Here is a 20,772-nt window from a genome sequence, read left to right on the forward strand (position 1 = left end):
CTCGTCGCTTGATTGTTTGCTGTGTTTACATGGAACGATTATCACTCAAATGCGATAGTTATTGCAAAAATTCGAACAATAAGCGTTCCGTGTAAACGCATCAAAAGCCTGTTCCATACATCTCTGTCCAGGTCAGAAAATATCCAGAGCAATAGCAAAGCCCCATAGAAAACCTCTCCTGCTCTAGACAGTTCCTGACATGGACAGAGGTGGCAGCAGAGAACACTGTGTATCACACTGGAAAGAATACACCACTTCCTGCAGGACATACAGCAGCTGATAAGCTCAGGAAGAGATTTTTTAATGGAAATAAATTATAAGTTTCTGACACTGATTGATTTGTAAGGGGAAAAAATCTGCCAAGAAGGGAGACCTGTCTGTATTGCTGCTGAGCCGGCTCAGTTTGTCAGCCAGGCAGGGGTTAAGTTGTGATGCTGAGCACGGAATAACCTCTTAACCCCCTAGGAGGAGCAGGACACTAAAATGATGGATGTTGTGCTCAGCATCACAACTTAACCCCAGCTTGGCTGGCAAACTGAGCTGGCTCAGCAGCAGTACAGACAGTGTTCCCTCCATAGCAAAAGTTTTCTGCTCTAGACTGGGACACGTTTTCTAGCTGGAGCTGCAGTAAGGAGCAGTGTGCAATGCACTACTACTACTGTATGAGCAAAGGAGGTAAGCAGTGAGGCTCTCTACACATTACCCATAAAGGGTAAAAAAAAAAGCCAATTAAATGTGTTTCCATGAGTTTCTATGGAAAAATTCTGCTCGGTTCTCAAATTGCTTGGTTCTGGAACAGCCTTCTAGAACAGATTAAGTTTGAGAACAGAGGTGTGACTGTATATACATTATATAGAGACATCGATATAATTTTCAATGTATTTTTAATGGAAAATCATTTTCCCTATCCAGAGTTCGCCTTTAATAGGATCTTCAAAAATCTGAATATAGTGAGCACCCCCTTGTGGTGGTCGAATGCAAAAACTATGGGGCTGATTTACTAAGGTGTTCCTGGCAGCAAATTGTTGTTTTTTTTGTCCATTTTTAGTGGACCGACACATTTACTAAAGGTGTGCGACGCAATTTGACCACAAACCAGACAAACCCGTCATTTGTGTCCAAAAACCCGCCAAGTGGGTGTGTCCTTTAAAAGCTGTTACAACAAACAGATTTACTAAGCAAATAGTCAGTTTTTGACTGGTTTTCTATTCTAAAAACCAGTCCCACCTTCCAGATTTACATAGGGCATGCACCACAATAATCAATTTGGCGCAAAGAAGCAGACACAACCGTCACTTTTAAAGGGGTTATCCAACCCTACAAAAACATGGTCACATTCTTTCAAAAACAGCACCACTCTTGTCTCCAGCTCAGGAGCAATTAAGCTCCATTCATTTCAATGAGGAACTAATGGTGGTTTTACACGGAGAGATAATTCGCCCGATCTGCGTTTACACAGAGAGATTTATCTGACAGATTTTTGAAGCCAAAGCCAGGAACAGACTATAAACAGGGTGCAGGTCATAAAAGAAAGACTGAGATTCCCTGTCTTTTCAAGTCCATTCCTAACTTTGGCTTCCAAAATTGGTCAGATAAATCTGCCTGTGTAAATGCACCAATAGATGAAATCGTTTACACGTAACGATCTGCGAATTTTTTGCGAACGATCAACGACGATTTGAGAACATGTTGAAAGATCAAAATGAACGATTTCTCGCTCGTCGCTTGATCGTTCGCTGCGTTTACACGTACGATTATCGCTCGAATTCGTTCCATTCGTTAAATCGTTCCATGTAAAACCACCATAAATTGCAAAACCTGCACCCAAACTGGAGACAAGAGCGGTGCTGTCTCTGGAAGAAAGTGGCCATGTTTTTGTAGCGCTGGATAACCCTTTTAAGCACAGACCCTATAACAGTTACATGATAATTCTATTTGAAATCTCCACTTTAAATATACTTGTCCATACCATTTTTTTTTTTAAAGAGGTCATTAGGTTCTGGGTCGGATTTTGTGTGCGCACACAACTTTATCTGAGTCTTCAATCACAGAGCTAACAGATGAGACAAGCCGACAGCTCTGATATCAGTGTTGGTCGAGCAAACAAAAAGGTGACGCACATTGTGAATATGAAGTGACAATATATCAATAATGAACTGTACCTGGCATACAGTGCACACACCTTCAGGTCCACGAACGTAGCAGGTAATGCACATGGGGCGTCAGGTACGTGATCCTCTGTAATGTCATCAATGTTTTCAATTAAAAAAAAAAATTATCTGTATAGGGACAGGCAACATTTTTATTTTTGTTGAAATCCATTATGTCCACTATTATAGTTCACATCATAGTGCCGATCCTAAAATTGTAAGTATGGCATCTTAAAGTGCAACTGCCCTGGTGGCCCGCTGTCGGATCAGCTGAGTTTTATTTATCTTAGTCCAGAAGTTTGGGTCCAATGGGGTTGTGTGCATTACAGTCTCATGGCGTGTTCATAGCTATGGAGACCAGTACTTCCAGATTAAGGCTGGGTTCACGTGCTGTATGACAACGGCCGTTCTGTGACCCGGCAGGGTGTCAGTGAAGATCATCCCGGCTATTACTGGTGTGCACCCGCATCTCAATTCACCATAGCACACAATGGGAAATTAGGCCGGAGCCGCACTTTCCATTTTGTGAACTGACAGTTCTGTGCGGCTGCTATTCAATAAATAACGGCCGCACAAAACTGATATGTCATTTTTCCGTGCGGCCGCTTGCAATCCGGCTGGAGTGTATACTATGGGGGAGATTTATCAAACATGGTGTAAAGTGAAACTGGCTCAGTTGCCCCTAGCAACCAATCAGATTCCACCTTTCATTCCTCACAGACTCTTTGGAAAATGAAAGGTGGAATCTGATTGGTTGCTAGGGGCAACTGGGCCAGTGTCACTTTACACCATGTTTGATAAATCTCCCCCTATGTGTATACAGACTTCAACGCAATGTATCTTTTCTATTAATCACGACCGTTGTTGCAGTTTGTAACAACGGCCGTGATTAATAGAAAAGATACCTTGTGTGAACTTAGCCTTAGGATGCGTTCACACTAAGGAAAAGAGGCGGAAAAGTGAGGCAGGCAGAATTCCAGCAGCGGTCTGTGTCTCCAGACCTTATGCTGGTTATGTGATTCCATCATAAATAAGGAGGACCCCGGGTTTGCACTGCAGATGTCTCTTTAAAGGGGTTATCTAGCACTACAAAAACATGGCCACTTTCCCCCTCTCTTGTCTCCAGTTCAGGTGTGGTTCACAATTAAGCTCCGTTTACTTAAATGGAACTGAGTTTGAAACCCCACCCAATCTGGAGACAACAGTAGGGGGAAAAGTGGCCATGTTTTTGTAGCACTGTTAGTGAGTTTCCCAGTTATATAGGACATATAAGAAGTGGCATAGATTTCCTGCACCGCAAGGACATTGTATACATTCGCAGAACATGGTCCCATCCATACAAGGCAGCATCGGCCAGCCGCCTGGTCTCATCGTGGTGTCTGAGAGACGCTGCCATGATGGATAACCTGTTATACAGATAGAGCTCATGGATTACTACAGGGAAGAATACTTCATCTTGCACTGAAGCCCCATATATAACCCTATAGACAGGAGCACCATAGAGCTACAGTCCATACATTTGGAGAAGAATGATGTGCGTGTGTATGTCTGTGTATGGGCAAAAGAACACTCCAGAGACACCATCAGAGTCTCAACGTAGTGAGCTCGCCAGACTTCCTCCGGTAAGGAACAACCAAGCCAGGGTTGGTCTCCAGTTAAGGAAACCACCCAAGCAAGGTATCCATCCGCAGACAGCTGTTTCGGGCTATTTGCCCCTCATCAGTGTGGAGTAGGAGCCTAGTAAAAGCATGCAAAGGGATAGTGGTTGACTTCTGGAAGATCAACCAAAAACACCACACGTGTCTCAATGTTAGTGTATTCTAGGACATTGCCCCCTGGGGAAATCAAATATACAAAAGAACACTCCAGAGACACCATCAGAGTCTCAACTTAGTGAGCTAGCCTGAATCTCCCACTAGCCAGAATCCTATTCCACACTGATGAGGGGCAAATACCCCGAAACAGCTCTCTGTGGATGGATACCTTGCTTGGGTGGTTTCCTTGACTAGAGACATTCCTTGGCTTGGTTGTTCCTTCCCGGAGGAAGGTCTGGCTAGCTCACTACATTGAGACATGTGATGGTGTCTCTGCAGTGTTCTTTTGCATATTTTATTTCCCTTGGGGCAATGTCCTAGAATACACTGACGTGGAGACACGTGATGGTGTCTCTGTGGTGTTTTTGGTTAATCTCCCTGAGGTCAACCAGCGTCCTTTTGTCTGTGTGTGTGTCTGTGTAAGTTTATTTATTATATAATAATATATTTTATATTTTACATTCTCATAACTTTCTCCATCTCTGATTTTGCTGTCGGTCAATGGGAGCTTTCTTGTCTACATCCAGAATCCAGGAGTAACACAACTGCAAGTCCATTACAATGTATCCAGACAAGACAATGCTCTGTGAGCTTGGATTTTGTTATTGCTCTTGATTTCTATAACTGCTTTCTAGTAAGACTCCTGGTATCGTTATTTCTGTTCTGAGGCAGAAATACAGTAGATACCTAGTCCTGCCCAGAGAACGCGGATTTTGTAGACAGTCCAGAAAATGCTCTATGAGCTAAACAGCCTGATTTGCATACTGATATGTTGTAGCAAATTTGCTTAGAGCTTTTTGCAGATCCTGTTTTTGTTAAAGCTCACAGAGCATTGTCTAGACTGGATACAATTGTATCACTCCTCAGCTGAGAGCAGGACTAGCTATGTACAATGTATCAGTCTGGAGTCCAGGCTGTAGAGCTCACAGAGCATTGTCTAGACTGGATACAATTGTATCACTTCTCAGCTGAGAGCAGGACTAGTTATGTACAATGTATCAGTCTGGAGTCCAGGTTGTAGAGCTCACAGAGCATTGTCTAGACTGGATACAATTGTATCACTTCTCAGCTGAGAGCAGGACTAGTTATGTACAATGTATCAGTCTGGAGTCCAGGCTGTAGAGCTCAAAGAGCATTGTCTAGACTGGATACAATTGTATCCTCATCTGAGAGCAGGACTAGCTATGTACAATGTATCAGTCTGGAGTCCAGGCTGTAGAGCTCACAGAGCATTGTCTACATTGGATACAATAGTATCACTCCTCAGCTGAGAGCAGGACTAGCTATGTACAATGTATCAGTCTGGAGTCCAAGCTGTAGAGCTTACAGAGCATTGTCTAGACTGGGTACAATTGTATCACTTCTCAGCTGAGAGCAGGACTAGCTATGTACAATGTATCCGTCTGGAGTTTTTCAGCAAAGATTAGAAATACATTCTAGAAAATCTTCTTCCTTCTCCACGTGTCGTCTTGGTAAAAATAAGGTTTCTGCGGTAATATCAGTAACTCTGAGCCGTTTGTTTCAGATTCTTTACGATTATCTAAAACCTTTATTTCCAAAATCAGCAAAACTTCAATGAAATCAGTAAAAAGCAGCAGAATATGTACAGAAAGCAGAAAATCCATCAGTTTCGGGTTTTGTTCATCTGTTGTGTGAGTGAATCAATGAGCAAATGAAACGGATGTAACTGCGCCGTGTTATCGGGGGAGGCGGGAATAAGAAGACAGGATGCAGGCCAGCCTCACATGGTTGTAACATGGGGCCGTCGGTGCACGGTCTGTACAATGAAATCTCACACATACTGTATTAGGCTATGTTCACACTACGGCCGTACTTTAGGCTATGTTCACACTACGGCCGTACTTTAGGCTATGTTCAATGGCCGTACTTTGTGCGGTGTGTAACATAGCCTATCTTCTATGGGATCCCCGCCGGAGCGTATATACACATCGTATACGGTCCGGCCGGGATCCTGTACGAGGCCGCAAATAACGGAGATGTCAGTTTTCTGCTGCCGCAATTCAGTGAATTGTGGCCGCAGAAAGACCTTTCAGTTCACACAATGAAGCGAGCGGCTTTGACCGCTCGCTTCATTGTGTGCTGTGGGAGGTTCTGATGCGGGCGTGCGCTGATGTGCCTGCATCAGAACCCTGCGGCCAAAAGATCATCCGGTCGGATGATCTGTGCAAAGACCAGCCAGGTCACGGAACGCCCGGTCTCTGGCGTTGTGTGAACATAGCCTTACACTCAACTTAGATGGATATTGATTTAGTTATTACAGGACTTCTCTTTTAGCTACTTTCTTGCAATAACAGCGCCACCCCTGTCCTCAGGTTGTGTGTGGTGTTACAATTTAGCTCCATTCACTTCAATGGAACTGTGCTGCAAAACCCACAACCAAACTGAGGACAAGAGTGGTGCAAAAGAGACGCCTGTTACAACCATGTGAAACCAGCCTTTGGGGAACTTGCTTAGAATTCAACCAAAATATTTTATGACTTTAAGGGGTATTCCTGTTTCCGCTTAAAAAAAATTCTCCAATATACTTTATAATTTTTTTTTTTTTTTTAATTAAGATCTGTGCTTGCTGTCCTTCAGTTACTACTGATACATCTGTCCTGGTCATGTGATCACAAGAGAGGTCTTGGATAACTGTACTGTAACGTGTGTCACATGACCAAGATGGCGTTAACAATGAAGGTTTCCAGATAGCAAAGATCTTGAAAACCAAAGTTGATGCATTAAAGGGGTACTCCAGCGGGGGAAAAATTAAAGTTAACTGGTACCAGAAAGTTAAACAGAATTGTAATTTACTTCTATATAAACATCTCCAGTCTTCTAGTACTTATCAGCTGCTGCATGTCCTGAAGGAAGGGGTGTATCTTTTCCAGTCTGACACAGTGCTCTCTGCTGCCACCTCTGTCCCTGTCAGGAACTGTCCTGAGCAGGAGAGGTTTTCTATGAGGATTTCCTACTGCTCTGGACAGTTCCTGACATGGACAGAGGTGGCAGCAGAGAGCACTGTGTCAGACTGGAAGGAATACACCACTTCCTGCAGGACATACAGCAGCTGATAAGTACTCGAAGACTAGGGATTTTTAAATAGAAGTCATATTCAAATCTGTATAACTTTTTGGTACTAGCTGATTTAAAAAAAAAAAAAAAAATCCTTGAAGTACCCCTTTAAGTAAATTTCAAAACTTCTAAAACTTTTAATTATACAATGAATACTGTTTACTTGTCGAAGCCAGAATACCCCTTTTAAGTGTTAGAAAACTTTCGATGTGTCATAGAGAAATATCAAAAATGTTGATTTGTCCAGATGTAGGTGAAGTCGGGGGAAGCACTCAGCTGAACTCTTCTCCCCACGTCTAGCTGCTGGAGACAGATTCTATAGCAAGCCTATGGAGCCCGTCTCATGCAGCCATCAAGACGTTAGATGTGTTTCTATACCATTTATGAAATGATAGTAACACTTTATATATTCTACAGCTATATAGTAACACCTGGTATACACTGAAAAAAGAAAGGATAACCAAAAGGAAAAAAATCTGTACCCTGTTAACACTCATATACATACACATAATTTATTAAATATAATATATTATTCTTTAGATCAGGGATGGGGAACATTGGGCCCTCCAGCTGTTACAAAACTACAATTCCCATCATGCCTGGACAGCCAAAGCTTTAGCTTTGGCTGTCCAGGCATGATGGGAATTGTAGTTTTGCCACAGCTGGAGGGCCCAAGCTTCCCCATCCCTGCTTTAGACCCTGGAAAGAACTAATCTGCAATATATTATGTAGTTATCAATGTTGTTGGTGAATTTTCCATATTTAGTAGAATATTTTTTCCATGCTGCAAATATACAATCCACATTAAATTATTATATTAGATCTTAATTATAGATAGAATTTTTTTTTTTTTTTAGTTTTACTTTATTCGTTAGTTGAGTGTGAATTTGAATTTAAAATCTGATTTTTTTTCCTATTTTGTAAATTTACTAAATTTTGGTGTAATAACCAATCAATAAAAGTGGTTAATATTATTTTAAAATTTGCTTTAAATTGTGAACAATTTCTAACAATTTTACTTTTTTAGATACTTTATAATATTTTTCATAATTATTTAAAAGGGTTCTCCATAGAAAAGACATTTCGGATCAACTGGTGTCAGAGAGTTATACAGATTTTGGAAAAAAAAAAAAAGTCTTCCAGTACTTATCAGCTGCTGTATGTCCTGTAGAAAGTGATGTATTCTTTCCAGTGTGACACAGTGCTCTCTGCTGCCACCTCTGTCAGGAACTGTCCAGAGCAGCAAATCCCTGTAGAAAATTTATTTTGCATTAGACAAGGCATGGGGAACCTTCGACCCTCCAGCTGTTGTAAAACTACAATTCCTATCATGCCTGGACAGGCTTTTCAGGCATGATGAGAATTGTAGTCTTGCAACAGCTGGAGGGCCAAAGGTTCCCCATCCTTGCATTAGACAGTTCCTGCCTCGGACAGAGGTGGCAGCAGAGAGCACTGTGTCAGACTGAAAAACATACACCACTTCCTGCAAGACATACAGCAGCTGATAAGTACTGAAAGTACTTTACAAATCTATATAACTTTCTGACACCAGTTGAATTTTTTTTTTTTTTACCCCTTTAATTTACATTTTAATGAGCAAAATTATAATAAATGATATGCAAGAGCCTAAGGGCAATATGAAGTCAATGTCGTATATGGAAATCTTTGATCACTTCTATTTGCACCAGAGAAAAATCAATAAATGCAATCTTCTCCTTTCATCAAGTATTACTGTAAGGCATCAAATATTGAGCAGTGATTTTTTGCGAGCCTTTATATAAAAGGCATTAACATTATTATTATTTTTTTTTTGCTATGTAATGAGGTTACATCAGCCGGTTACGGATACAGAAATAAATCTGACTGCCCTTTAATCTCGAATGTTATCTGAGATGTTTGAGGCGTGTAAAGTAGGTTGCACCATGTTATTGATACAAGCTGAAATATCGTGACGTTAAAAAAAAAAAAATTTGCTCAGTAGAATCTTCAATCATACTGACCGCAAATGGTCATAAATACTTTATGGACATAATCCCATAGAATGGTCCAACCACACGTCCTACCACCTGTCCTTATGAAACACCTCCTTCTGAGCTATATCATTCGGATGTTCGGGAATACAAGCCCCATTGATATCCTTGAGTTTGTTGTCTGGCATCTCTTCCTGGCTAGAACATAATTTTAGCGCCCTGGTAATAAAAACATCCAGGTCGAAAGAAGATTCGGCATCCTTGGAGAGATCGCTGGGGGTGTGATGAGGAGGACATGGTTGACATTGTTCATGGTCCTTCTGGGTCTCAGTAATGGGGCTCGCGGGACATTCAAGACCTGCCTGGGTGCTCTTGACCCATTGAGCGATTTCCAAAAAGAGGTTGGATGGCTCTTCTTCCCGCGCAAGGTCTCCCGTGGGGGGGATGGCGGTTTGTTTCCAGGAGGACAGATCTAAAATGAGTTTAGGTTCTGAATAGTGGTGCGGTTTGTTGTCTCTCCATAATAATTTATCCAGATAGGATGGAGAGCCGACTTTATACTCGCACGACCTTCCACAATCTCCCTCAAAAACCCGGTCCATTGAGGAGTGGGACTGTTCCAGGAACCTTTCCGAGCTACTTTGAGAGTATTTTCGAGGGTCGACCTGAGCTTCTTCTGCTTGGGATCCTGACCCCGCACGGGGATCTCGCTGAACGTCGCTCATACCAAGGCTCTGATCTTGTCTCCAGTCCATGTCTGACGATAAACTCACTTGATACCTACAAGAAAATATAGTATTAAATTATGTCTAGTTATGTCTGTATACATTCTCGGAGAGATTTATCAAAGGGTGTAAAATATACACTGGTTTAAACTGCCCACAGCAACCAATCACAGCTCAGCTTTCATTTTAGCAAAGCTGAGAGCAGAGCTCTGATTGGTTGCTGGGGCAGTTTACCCCTTTATATATTTTACACCCTTTGATAAATCTCCCCTTTTGTTTGTATAAAGAGGGCTATTTTTTAGACATAGAATGCTGACCTACCAGCAAATTTGCTGCAGTGCCATTTATTTCATCCCAGCTCAGCTGCATTCATACATTTAGAGCCCTTTCATTATTGGAGATGGGTCATGTGATCCCAACTCAGTAAATTACATTTGAAGTAGTCTCTCCTGTGTGGATGACTTACAGTAAAAATAAATACAGTAATACCTCTGTTTTTAATCGGTTGTGGAAGGCTGTTCCAGAACCAAGCAGTTCAAGAACCGAGCTCTGTGTTCCCATAGGGAACAAATGTAAAGCTCATTGCAGAGTGTAAAGACTTTCAGTAAGTAGCGGTGCATCTTGTACCACTACTTGCTGTAAAGGAGCGGGGATTCCTGTCATAATGACGAGAATCCCTGCTGTAAACGGGTTCAGGGAACACCTTTTTAGAGCAGGGATTCCCGCCATTATGATGGGAATCCCCGCTCCTTTACAGTGTGTTCCCCGCATCGGAGGCAGAGAGAAAGGCAGGGGTGGATTGCTGTTTGAACTTGCCGCACCGCCCTTGCTCGTCCAGCCAGCTCCAGCTGCTGGCACCCATTTCCAGGCTGCCAGCTCCCTTGCTTCAGCAATAGCGGCCTGGAGATGGGTGCTGACAGCTGGTGCAGACTGGAGGAGTTGTTCCCCGCAGCGGGAAGAAGCAAGGGCGGAGCGGCAAGCTCAAATGGCAACCCCCTCCTGCCTCTCTGTCTCTGCTGTGGGGAAAACCCATTATGAAGGGAATCCCCGCTCCTGTAACCTGGGTGTTCTCAATGATCTCCCTTGATTTTGCTCGGCTACCGAACAAAACTTCAGGGGGAAATGTTTTCCAAATACCGAAATGTCAGAACACAGAGGTGTTTGGAGACCAAGGTATTACTGGAAATATATTTTACCCACCTCCCCAATCCCTTAAAGGGGTTATCCAGGCCTAGAAAAACATGGCAGCTTTTTTCCCCAAACAGCACAACCCTTGTCTCCAGTCTGGATGTGGTTCTGCAGCTCAGTTCTACTGAAGTGAATGGAGCTTTAGGGCACTTGCACACTGAGGAAATCAAGCGGATAATATGGCGCGGATTCCGTGTGCGCTTTCGCTCGACTATCTGCCTGTCCCATAGACTTTATTCTATGATCGGGAGGATTCCCCGTCTGGCCAAATAAGTGACACGTCATGATTTTCCTTAGTGTGCAAGGGCCCTAAAGGAGCAAAATTGCACCCAAACTGGAAACAAGAGTGGCCCTGTTTCTGGAGGAAAGCGGCCATGATTTTCTGATCCTGGATAACCCCTTTAATAATGTTGTTTTAATATTCACAACATCCTCACTGATCCTCATTTCCTGGTCCTCAACAAAGAGAAAGCCTGTTCAGCCAATCACGCCCCAGAGCAGCGAAATAACGCAGCCAGTGATTGGCCAAAAGTGAAAATCAGTGGGGACATGGTGACCATCTAAAAAACATTCTACTAGCTTGACAACCCCCTTAGTAGATATTACTTCCAGAAAGGGGCAAACTAATCCACCAGGGTAGAAACAGGAGCCCCCATTAATGAAATAGGACAATGACTCAAAATATTTTTGCAGATATAATTTGCAACCTATAAGAGAAGGACCATTTCCCACCTGTCCCAGTTGGATAACTGGCTCTGGCTGGCTTCCATTAGTAAAATATCATCAATTTCATCCTCAATACGGAATGGGTGCAGGGATATTGGCTCATCCTCGGGACAGGAATATGGAGACATATATGGGTGCTGTAGAGCAGCTTCAGCTGTCAACCGGTCCATTGGGTTAAAGGTCAAAATCTTTTCCAAAAAATCAATGGCTAAAATAATTAAAATTATTATTAGAAATAATACAAAGCTGTTTTTATCATGAATTGGATGTTTACAGCAGTGTTATATCTTAACTATCAAATGAAAATCTGCTAACCAATGGCACCCACCTTCCAAGTTCATTTCAGGTAGAAGTTTCCTCAGGGGCCTCTTGACCTCCCAGTTGGAGTTGACAAATGATGGCATGACTTTCAGCAGTTCTTCCTTGTCTTCCTTGTGAACGACGGGGATTGTGTCCAAAATCAGTTGCATCTGCTCCAGTTCATGATTTCCTACAACCATAGAATATATCTGGTTATCCATCAATAGTAGTCCTAAGTATCATTCCATAGTAGCTCTCTTAAAGATTATAGAGGTCCCCAGTCTCTAGTGTCAGGGATGACTGTACCTTGTATAATGCATTGTGCTGTACCCTGCATATACTTTATTCCCTCATAATGCCAACATGTTTCTGGTGCGTTATGCATCCTTAATCATGGCTACCATGCTGAAATAATACAAAACTATACTGCAGTCTGCAGTTATTAAATATAATGAAAAGTAAACTAATAACGGTGCTATATAAAGTCAACACGGCTAGATAATTAATACTGCAACGTATAGTACCAGGCCACTGTTGGCATGCCCATACACCATGGACATCAGTGTGAAGCCACACTGTAGCACACTTCTGAGGCCCATCTTGTTATTTACGTGAATGAGAGATGAACCAAAGTCATCTACCAATAAGAAGTCACAGTGTATTTCAAAGAGAATCTCTGGTAGACATCTGGGGAAGATTTATCAAACTGGTGTAAAGTAGTTGCCCCTAGCAACCAATCAGATACTGCCTTTCATTCCTCACAGATTCTTTGAAAAATGAAAGGTGGAATCTGATTGGTTGCTAGGGGCAACTAAGACAATTCTACTTTACACAAGTTTGATAAATCTCGCCCATGGTGTATATACAGCCGACATTTTCTCACCAACAATATACTGAATCAAGTATCCCCCCCACACACACACAAAAAAACAAACAAACACTATAAAATACGCATAAACACACTCAAATATATGAATCATGGGTGTGTACAAAACAAGTGCCAAATGAGTAGAAAGTCCACAGCTCCAAAAATTCTTCCATAAAAAATCCAAACATTTTAAATATGTGAATACAAGATTTTTTTTTTAAAAAGCACTCCGACACGTTTCAGGGTCTTGCACCATAGTCATGGCATAGTTTTGCCATGACTATGTGGCGAGATCCTGAAACGCGGCGGTATGGCTTTTTTTTTATCCTGTATCCTGTATCCCGGGCTGTGTACTCTTCACCTGCTCCTATTACCAGGGGATTACTGGATTTGTCATACAGTGAGCTGACACTTCTTCTTGTTATGTATGCGTTTTCCCACAAAACGTCTGCACCAAAAGAAGCTAATCAAAACAGAGCTAAACAAATTTACCTTGCCCTGCGCATATTGTAGAAGAAGGGCTTGCTTCCTCAGGGGAAAAAGTAATGGAGAACAGCTGATTGCTTGCCCATTTTAGATTTAATATGGGTTGTATTGGTAAGTCAGTGCCTAGAGATATCTGGCTATACCATGTTTTGAGACAACTAACCTTGGCTCCACGGACTCTTGTTTAGCATTGTTAAATTTTTGGGGGCATCAGTGAAGACTCTTGATTGAGTACTTCATTGGAATTTTTTTACTGATCTCCTTGAGTTCAGTGATTACTGTGTTTTGTTGGTTGATTTGTCATTGTCCCAACTAGCCAGAATCTTGCTTCACACTGACGAGGGGCAAATACCCCGAAACAGCTGTCTGTGGATGGATGCCTGCCTTGGCAAGCCCTTGTCATGATCACAATACTCGCACCTTGAGTTAGACGTTGACAAAAAGGGGCCACCCTGTTGTTTCCCTATTTATGTTCCAATACTCGCAATCGAGTGGGACTTAAGGGGCTATCTATCAGGGTGGTGTGGTGCTCTCCCCATCATGGAGGCTATCCCGTGTTTTGAGACTCGAAACCGAGGCTCCATGGACTCTGTTTTGCATATTTAAATTTTGGGGGGCATCAGTGGAGACTCTTGAGTGAGTACTTCATTTGAGTTTTTTCACTGTTCTCCTTGAGTTCAGTGATTACTGTGTTTTGTTGGTTGCCTTTATCCCCCTCAGAACATGTTGATCAATCTTGACATCCTGAAGATGTTCTTTAATTTAGTTGTCTGGGTAATACATTGAGGAACCACCAATGGGGTGGAGGCCTACTTCCAACAAGGCATAGTAGAAAGATGAACTTCTATGGGCGTCACATGGTCATAAAGATCCCATATGACATCATCCTAAGAGTCATATCGCCAATGGGCAGTATACAGTATACAGATTTATCAAACATGGTGTAAAGTTAAACTGGCTCAGTTGCCCCTAGCAACCAATCAGATTCCACCTTTCATTCCTCACAGACTCTTTGGAAAATAAAAGGTGGAATCTGATTGGTTGCTAGGGGCAACTGAGCCAGTTTCACTTTACACCATGTTTGATAAATCCCCCCTATGTTCGTAATCTACGTTGGCACACTGGCTTGCTCACATATATCGTGCCATACCCGCACCAGATACATGCTGTTAGAAAAAAATCTGAGAGCAAAATTTTTGATGAGTTAAGGGAGGCCATAAAACTTTTTTTTGCGATCAGGAAACATTCATACAATACATTGAATAGGGCCATTTATCTTCCCAAAGCCTCCTGGCTACAGCACAACCCCAACATATGTGATCCATTGTACTACGCTCTAGCCGCACCTCCAACAAGACTCTGAATGAGTGGGATCTATAATGGAGTCTGGCAGGCGTACTGTACCATCTGGAGGGAATATAGAAAATTATTCTCCTGGTGGAGATGGACAGCTTCATCTCCCAGCACAATGTGAAAGGGGATGGATTGTCTGTCATGTCCTCCAACACAATCCCATCAAGCAGAGAGACGAGACGAGGAGGCAACTGGGAATCAACGCAAAGATGCTCAAAAGCAGTCATTTTTTTAGTGGACGGAAGTCAAATCATTGTGTGACACTTGAGGGTTAAGTATAGGAAGATGTCTGGTTTGAGCGCAGTAGTAAAAACTTCACATGCATGTTGCTGCTTTCCTATTTCTCGGCCCGTAATGAGTCACGTGGGACTTCATTATCCTGCTGTGGCAATCGATGTGTGGCACGGCAATTAGGAAAGTAAGCTACACTAGGCTTATTTAACAATCCGCTGCAATGGGTGGTTAAATCTGCAGAGACGGCAGATTCACATCAAAGCTGGAATCACGTCCACATCCGGCTGTCTAAAACGTGTTTATTAAAGGGGAACTCCACCATAAAAAAACCTTTCCCTAAGGAACATTCAAAAACTTTTCCCAAATAACCCTCTAACTTTAGCCACTTCTTTTCTTGGAAAATCAAAATAAATAAATACAGTATATATGTACCATAGAAATTTTGTTTTACATATATACTGACTATTCAGACTGGCGGCTAGAGATGTCACCATAGGCTGACATTTCCTATTACCTACAGTTCACTTGCCAGCTTTTCCGTATAGACTAGGACAGAATGGGAAGAGTCATCTCTGCTCTAGGCATGTAGCAGAGAAGTCATTTTTTTGATGCTGGCTAGACTCAAATGTGGAGAATTAGGGCCCTTACACGGGACGATTATCGTGCGAAAAATAGTTCGAATTTAAACAATAATTATTCTGTGTAATTGCAGGCAACGATTGAAAAATTGTTCGTATGTTGTTGATTTAGATCTGAACCTAAAATTATTGTTTATCGTTTGCTAATCGTTCGCTGTAATTCCACATTTGTTTGCTCAAGTTCCGCATTTGTTCACTAATCGTTCAGTGTAATTGCGCATTGTTCATTGTTTTGCTCGGATCAGAAGAAATTAACTATCGCAAAAACGATTATCGTTCTGTGTAATATGGTGAACGATTTCAGGTTAACGATAAACAATCTCGTTTTCGATTGTGTATCATTAGTCGTTAATTGTTAAAAATCGCTCTGTGTAATAGTGCCCTAAGGCTATGTGCACACAGAGGAAAAGTGGCGGAATGCCGCCAGCCTCCTTGTCATAATGACAGTCTATGGGTGGCTTGCGCGTCTCTCTCTCTGAACATGAAACCAGGGGACGTCAATCAGGGAGTCAAACCAGTAACAATAACCCAGGGAACAGGAGTGAGATGCAATCAATAGGCAATAGAGGGCAGAATGATGCCCTTTTAAAGGGGTTATCCAGTGTTGGAAAGACATGGCCACTTTCTTCCAGAGACAAAACGACCCTTGTCTCCAGGTCAGGTGTGGTTTGCAATTAAGTTCCATTCACTTCAATGGAACTAAGTTGCAAAACCCCACCTAAATTGCAGACAAGAGTGGCGCTGTCTCTGAAGGAAAGGGGCCACTTTTTTCTAATCCTGGATAACCCCTTTAAACAGGCCGCTAGGACTGACATCATCTTCATGTGAAACCTGAAAAAAAAGCTAAACCAAAGCAGGAGTGTCACAAATTCGACTATCGATCCTATTATCATTATAGGGATGGTGAGTTTACAGATCTATTGTACAGGTGGAAGCTGAGATAAGGCAGAGCAGAACAATCATACACTATACACATAGATAAGGCTCTATATGCATTGTAATTGCCAAAAAGTACAAACCCTGTCATACTGTCCAGTCAAAACAGGATGGAAGGGTGTCAAATATGGCTGCCACGATAGATAGATAGATAGATAGATAGATAGATAGATAGATAGATAGATAGATAGATTTTTCCTTATAATGATATCTAATAAATGTCATAAAGAATCTATAATTCTATACATGAAACATTCCCTTTAAAGTGAGCAAAGGGTTAGCTAACAAACATATATAGACATGTACTCACCTGCAAACAGCATCCTCCCTGTTAACATTTCTGCTAATATGCACCCGGCCGCCCACATATCAATGGCTTTGGTATAGTTATTAGGTGAGAGGAGAAGGCGAGGAGATCGATACCACTTAGTCACCAGCCCTTCCGAGAGATAACCCTGAAAGACAATGGAAGACAAGATAAAAATGTTAAAGAGGAACTCCAGTATTCACCTATTGACTTGTTTGGTTCCCTTGGGTTTAGTTCTATGTTCCTGTAGAAATCTTGGGCAGCTAACAAATCATCTGATCCCTTCCATGATTTACATTTATTGTGATTTAAAAAAAAAAGAAAACTGTTGGGTTATTCACCTTAAATAGGAAGTGTTATTGTTGCCCCTCCCACTTCAATTCAGCCATGACCGGCACCAGCAACTTGACTGTCTAGGCTTCTCCTTTCCATTACATTCTGAATACATTACTTACCTGATTGTTTCTACCCTTTTGGGCTCAGATCTCACAGCACTGCCTGCTCGCTCAATGCTTGCCCTGTCATTATATATAGATATAAATGGTTCCCCCACATTATAAGAGTGCAGTGTCCCAGAGCGGGTCTGTCACTGCTGTAATTAGCAGGTGTAGGTTGATATAGATATGTATCTGTATGCTCTGGGATGAAGGTAGATTTCTATACACTATGTACCACAGCTGAAGGGGGTTTACTAGAAGGTTAACTCATGTACTTTCCTCTGTATGCCACTGTCTTTTAAGCTGATCCAATCCCTTTCTAGGGTAACTCACAGTTGTCCCTCCTCTATTCCACTAGCCTATTGTAAGCTAGAGTGTTAGTTTCCTGATGTCTTCTTACCCAATCAAAGAGCTCACTGAAGGGTATATATTCTGAGGTAGAGCTAGTTAAGGTTTGTTTAATAAGGGTTTTCCACAGAGAAATACCCAAGGGTTTGTTGTGCTGCAGTATTTTACAGAGCCTGGCCTTGAGGCCAGGACCCATCTGTGGGGACCTTATGTTCAGTCTTTTTTTTCCAAGTATCTTTCTAACCAAGCCGTGTCTGGCTATTGAACCTCGCTGTGAGGCTGCTGTAGACGGGGAAAACGGGAATGCTATCCACGCTGGGGGACAATACTTTTCTCATCCTGATAAGTTGACAGGATTCAAGTCAGCAGTTACAGTTAGGTAAGAGCAGTTAAAACCGGGAACTCTGCTGCAGTGTGCTTAGGTTTCCTTAGGGATCTTCCCAATGTAGCTTTATCCACTAGGTGGGGCCTGTGTTACTGGATCCATGTCACCCAGTGCCCATTGACAGCATTAGGCTGATGTTTATACTTGTGGATGTAGCTACTTAATCTCTTAAGCCCCCACAGCTTAGTATCTATGGGGGGCATTTATTAAGTCCGGCGTTTTTTACGCCGGACTTATAAATGCCCCCGCAGCTCCGGCGCTACGGGGATTTATGTAGAGGCGGACTGCCTCTACATAAATCCCGTGCGCGCTGGTGCGCACCGCCGAAAACCTACGCCAGCTGAGGACTGGAGTAGGTTTTCGGCGTACATTTGGGCGGAACGGATGGTAAATCGCGCGGACTCTGAGTCCGCGCCCTCCGTTCCGCCCACTACACGCCCCCTTTCCGCCCCCCCTGGCGTACTCGGCAGAAAGTGCCGATTTGCAAATATTTTATTCGCAGATCGGCCATTTGCGTATAAAAAAATACGCAAATCGGCACTTTCCGCCGAAAATCATCCGTTCGCCGGATGATACATGTGGCCCTAAGAGTCTGGATAGGTTACTCTATCTCTTTCTCTGCTGCAGGCAATCCACTGTCACAACCAAAAGTCAAGTCTATTTCTAGTAACAAGAGACTTTCTTAAACATCCCAGTATTTTCCAGTATACCTACTAGGAAAGCAGTGATTGACTTATTCAGTATTCCAGCGGGCAGCTGTAAAGTTTAAAAGTATTCCAAGTACTCAGCTCACTTCAAGGGATCACAGTCACCAAAGTTATCTCCTGTATTAATGCACCTTATCCAAGAGACTATCATAACCTGTACTGTGCATCTGCACAAACACCTGCACTGCGCCAAACTTTGAACAGAGCGTGTCTAGTACCGGGGGGGGGGCTTCCACTCAGGCCCCATGACAAGAGCTGAGAAGGTACGCTACCACCTACCATAGCTGACACCACCGGGCTGCCCTGGGTTACGATAAGAGTTTAGCTACACTGTTAGGAATGTGCCTGGCTATGAACAGAATAGTGAGTGCAGCTCTGAAGTATAATACAGGATGTAACTCATCGTAGATATTACTGATTAGCTTCATGGCTTGGTCTATAAAAGGATTATGTAATGTCTCAGTACGAGGAGAATGATCTAATAACTGTAAATCAAAGACGTTTTAAAACAAAGCAAAGTACATGAGGAGATCTTGTGACTCACATGCTATCTGGGACCTTCGTCTCCTCTGGGATTTCATCATTAAAGAGATAATAAAAGTTGTGCAGGACTTATGTACAGCCATCACTCCCAGGAGTCAGCCCACCAGATACGTAACATCTTGTTACAACTGGCATGAGGTCATTTTCCCAGATGGTCGTTCACCATCACCGGAGAGGCCCAAAAGGTGAACCGATGAAGTGATCCAACCTGGTGTCTTACCACCCAATTATACTCAACATCTGACTAAAACTTAATAATGGGAATGTAAGTAGATAAAATTGGTTGGAATACGAAAACCTGTTCCATTGCTGGTTTCCAAAATGGACTGGATTAATAGCTTCTTGGAAATAAGTGGAAAGGTTTGGCCTATAGCTGTTCCATGTGTATGGTGGGAGCAGAGTACAAAGTTTCAGTCTACACCTATTCCATGTGTATGATGAGACTGGAGTACAATGGTTCAGTCTACAGCTATCCTATGTACAGTGATCCCTCAACTTACAATGGCCTCAAGATACAATATTTTCAACATACAATGGTCCTTTCTGGACCATCGTAACTTGAGACCAGACTCAACATACAGTATACAATGCTACAGACAGTCAGGATCTTTGGCACATGTAAATAACTAGATGATCAACCAATGAAACTGGACATTTTACTGGTAAAACCCCAGTATTAGTGAAGTGCATGCACTGGTTGGTTGTCTAGTAGTGATTCTCTGAGTATAGTGTGATACTATATGTCCTGTGCTGCTCTACCTGGGCCAGTTTTCCATAGAGTTTTGGTCTCAAGATACAATGGTTTCAACATATAATGGTCGTCCTGGGACCAATTAATGTTGTATGTTGAGGGACCACTGTATATGGAGGAATCAGAGTTCAATGGTTCAGTCTACAGCTATCCCATGTATATGGAGGAATAAGAGTACAATGGTTCAATCTACACCTATACCACATGTATAGAGGCATCGGAGTACAACGGTTCAGTCTACAGCTACCCCATGTGTACAGTATGGTGGGATCAGAGTACAATAGTTCAACCTACAGCTACTCCATGTGTATGGAGGTTTCGAAGTACAAAGGTTCAGCGTACAGCTATTCCATGTGCATGGAGAAATCAGAGTACAATGGTTCAGTCTTCACCTATTCCATGTGTATGTAGGGATCGGAGTACAAAGGTTCAGCCTACAGGTATCCCATGTGTATGAGGGCATTGGAATATAAAGGTTCAGAGTACAGCTATCTCATCTGTATAAGGAGATTGGAGTACAAAGGGTAAGCCTACAGCTATCCCATATGTATGGATACCTTGAAGGAGTATTCTCATCTGACGAAGTTATCCCCTATGGTCGAACATTGGGGCCCTGCTCCACTCATTCTGTATGTGAGCTGCCAGAAACAAACACTACTCCCCTTCTGCAGCTCCCAAAGAGAATTAATGGATTGGTGGCCAACTTCTCTATTCTAACAGGATTCTGGATACCCGTTTTAAAGATCGTCGATAGAGGATAACTTTGTGAGATGGGAATGCCCCTTTGAGGAGGTTATTCTACCATTAAGACATCTCCCACATCCACAGAAA

At 42.5% G+C, this 20,772-nt stretch overlaps 1 protein-coding gene across 4 annotated transcripts in view; it reads right to left on the reverse strand.

Moving 5' to 3' along the window:
- Positions 1-8,110: 8,110 nt before the first annotated feature.
- Positions 8,111-20,772, reverse strand: part of MAPK4 (mitogen-activated protein kinase 4) — a 64,005-nt gene continuing 51,343 nt past the window's right edge. For 3 of the 4 annotated variants that reach the window (XM_069964817.1, XM_069964818.1, XM_069964819.1), the window contains exons 3-6: positions 16,774-16,918; positions 11,977-12,138; positions 11,655-11,856; positions 8,111-9,789 (exon numbers count right to left, since the gene is read on the reverse strand). In XM_069964817.1, the coding sequence (XP_069820918.1) occupies positions 9,099-9,789; positions 11,655-11,856; positions 11,977-12,138; positions 16,774-16,918 (1,200 nt within the window). In that variant the 3' untranslated portion in view covers positions 8,111-9,098. Of the gene's footprint in view, positions 9,790-11,654; positions 11,857-11,976; positions 12,139-16,773; positions 16,919-20,772 lie in introns of those variants that run through there. The other variant, XM_069964820.1, reaches the window with a different exon arrangement.

This window comes from Dendropsophus ebraccatus, chromosome 3, assembly GCF_027789765.1.
Source record: "Dendropsophus ebraccatus isolate aDenEbr1 chromosome 3, aDenEbr1.pat, whole genome shotgun sequence".
Taxonomy (NCBI): domain Eukaryota; kingdom Metazoa; phylum Chordata; class Amphibia; order Anura; family Hylidae; genus Dendropsophus; species Dendropsophus ebraccatus.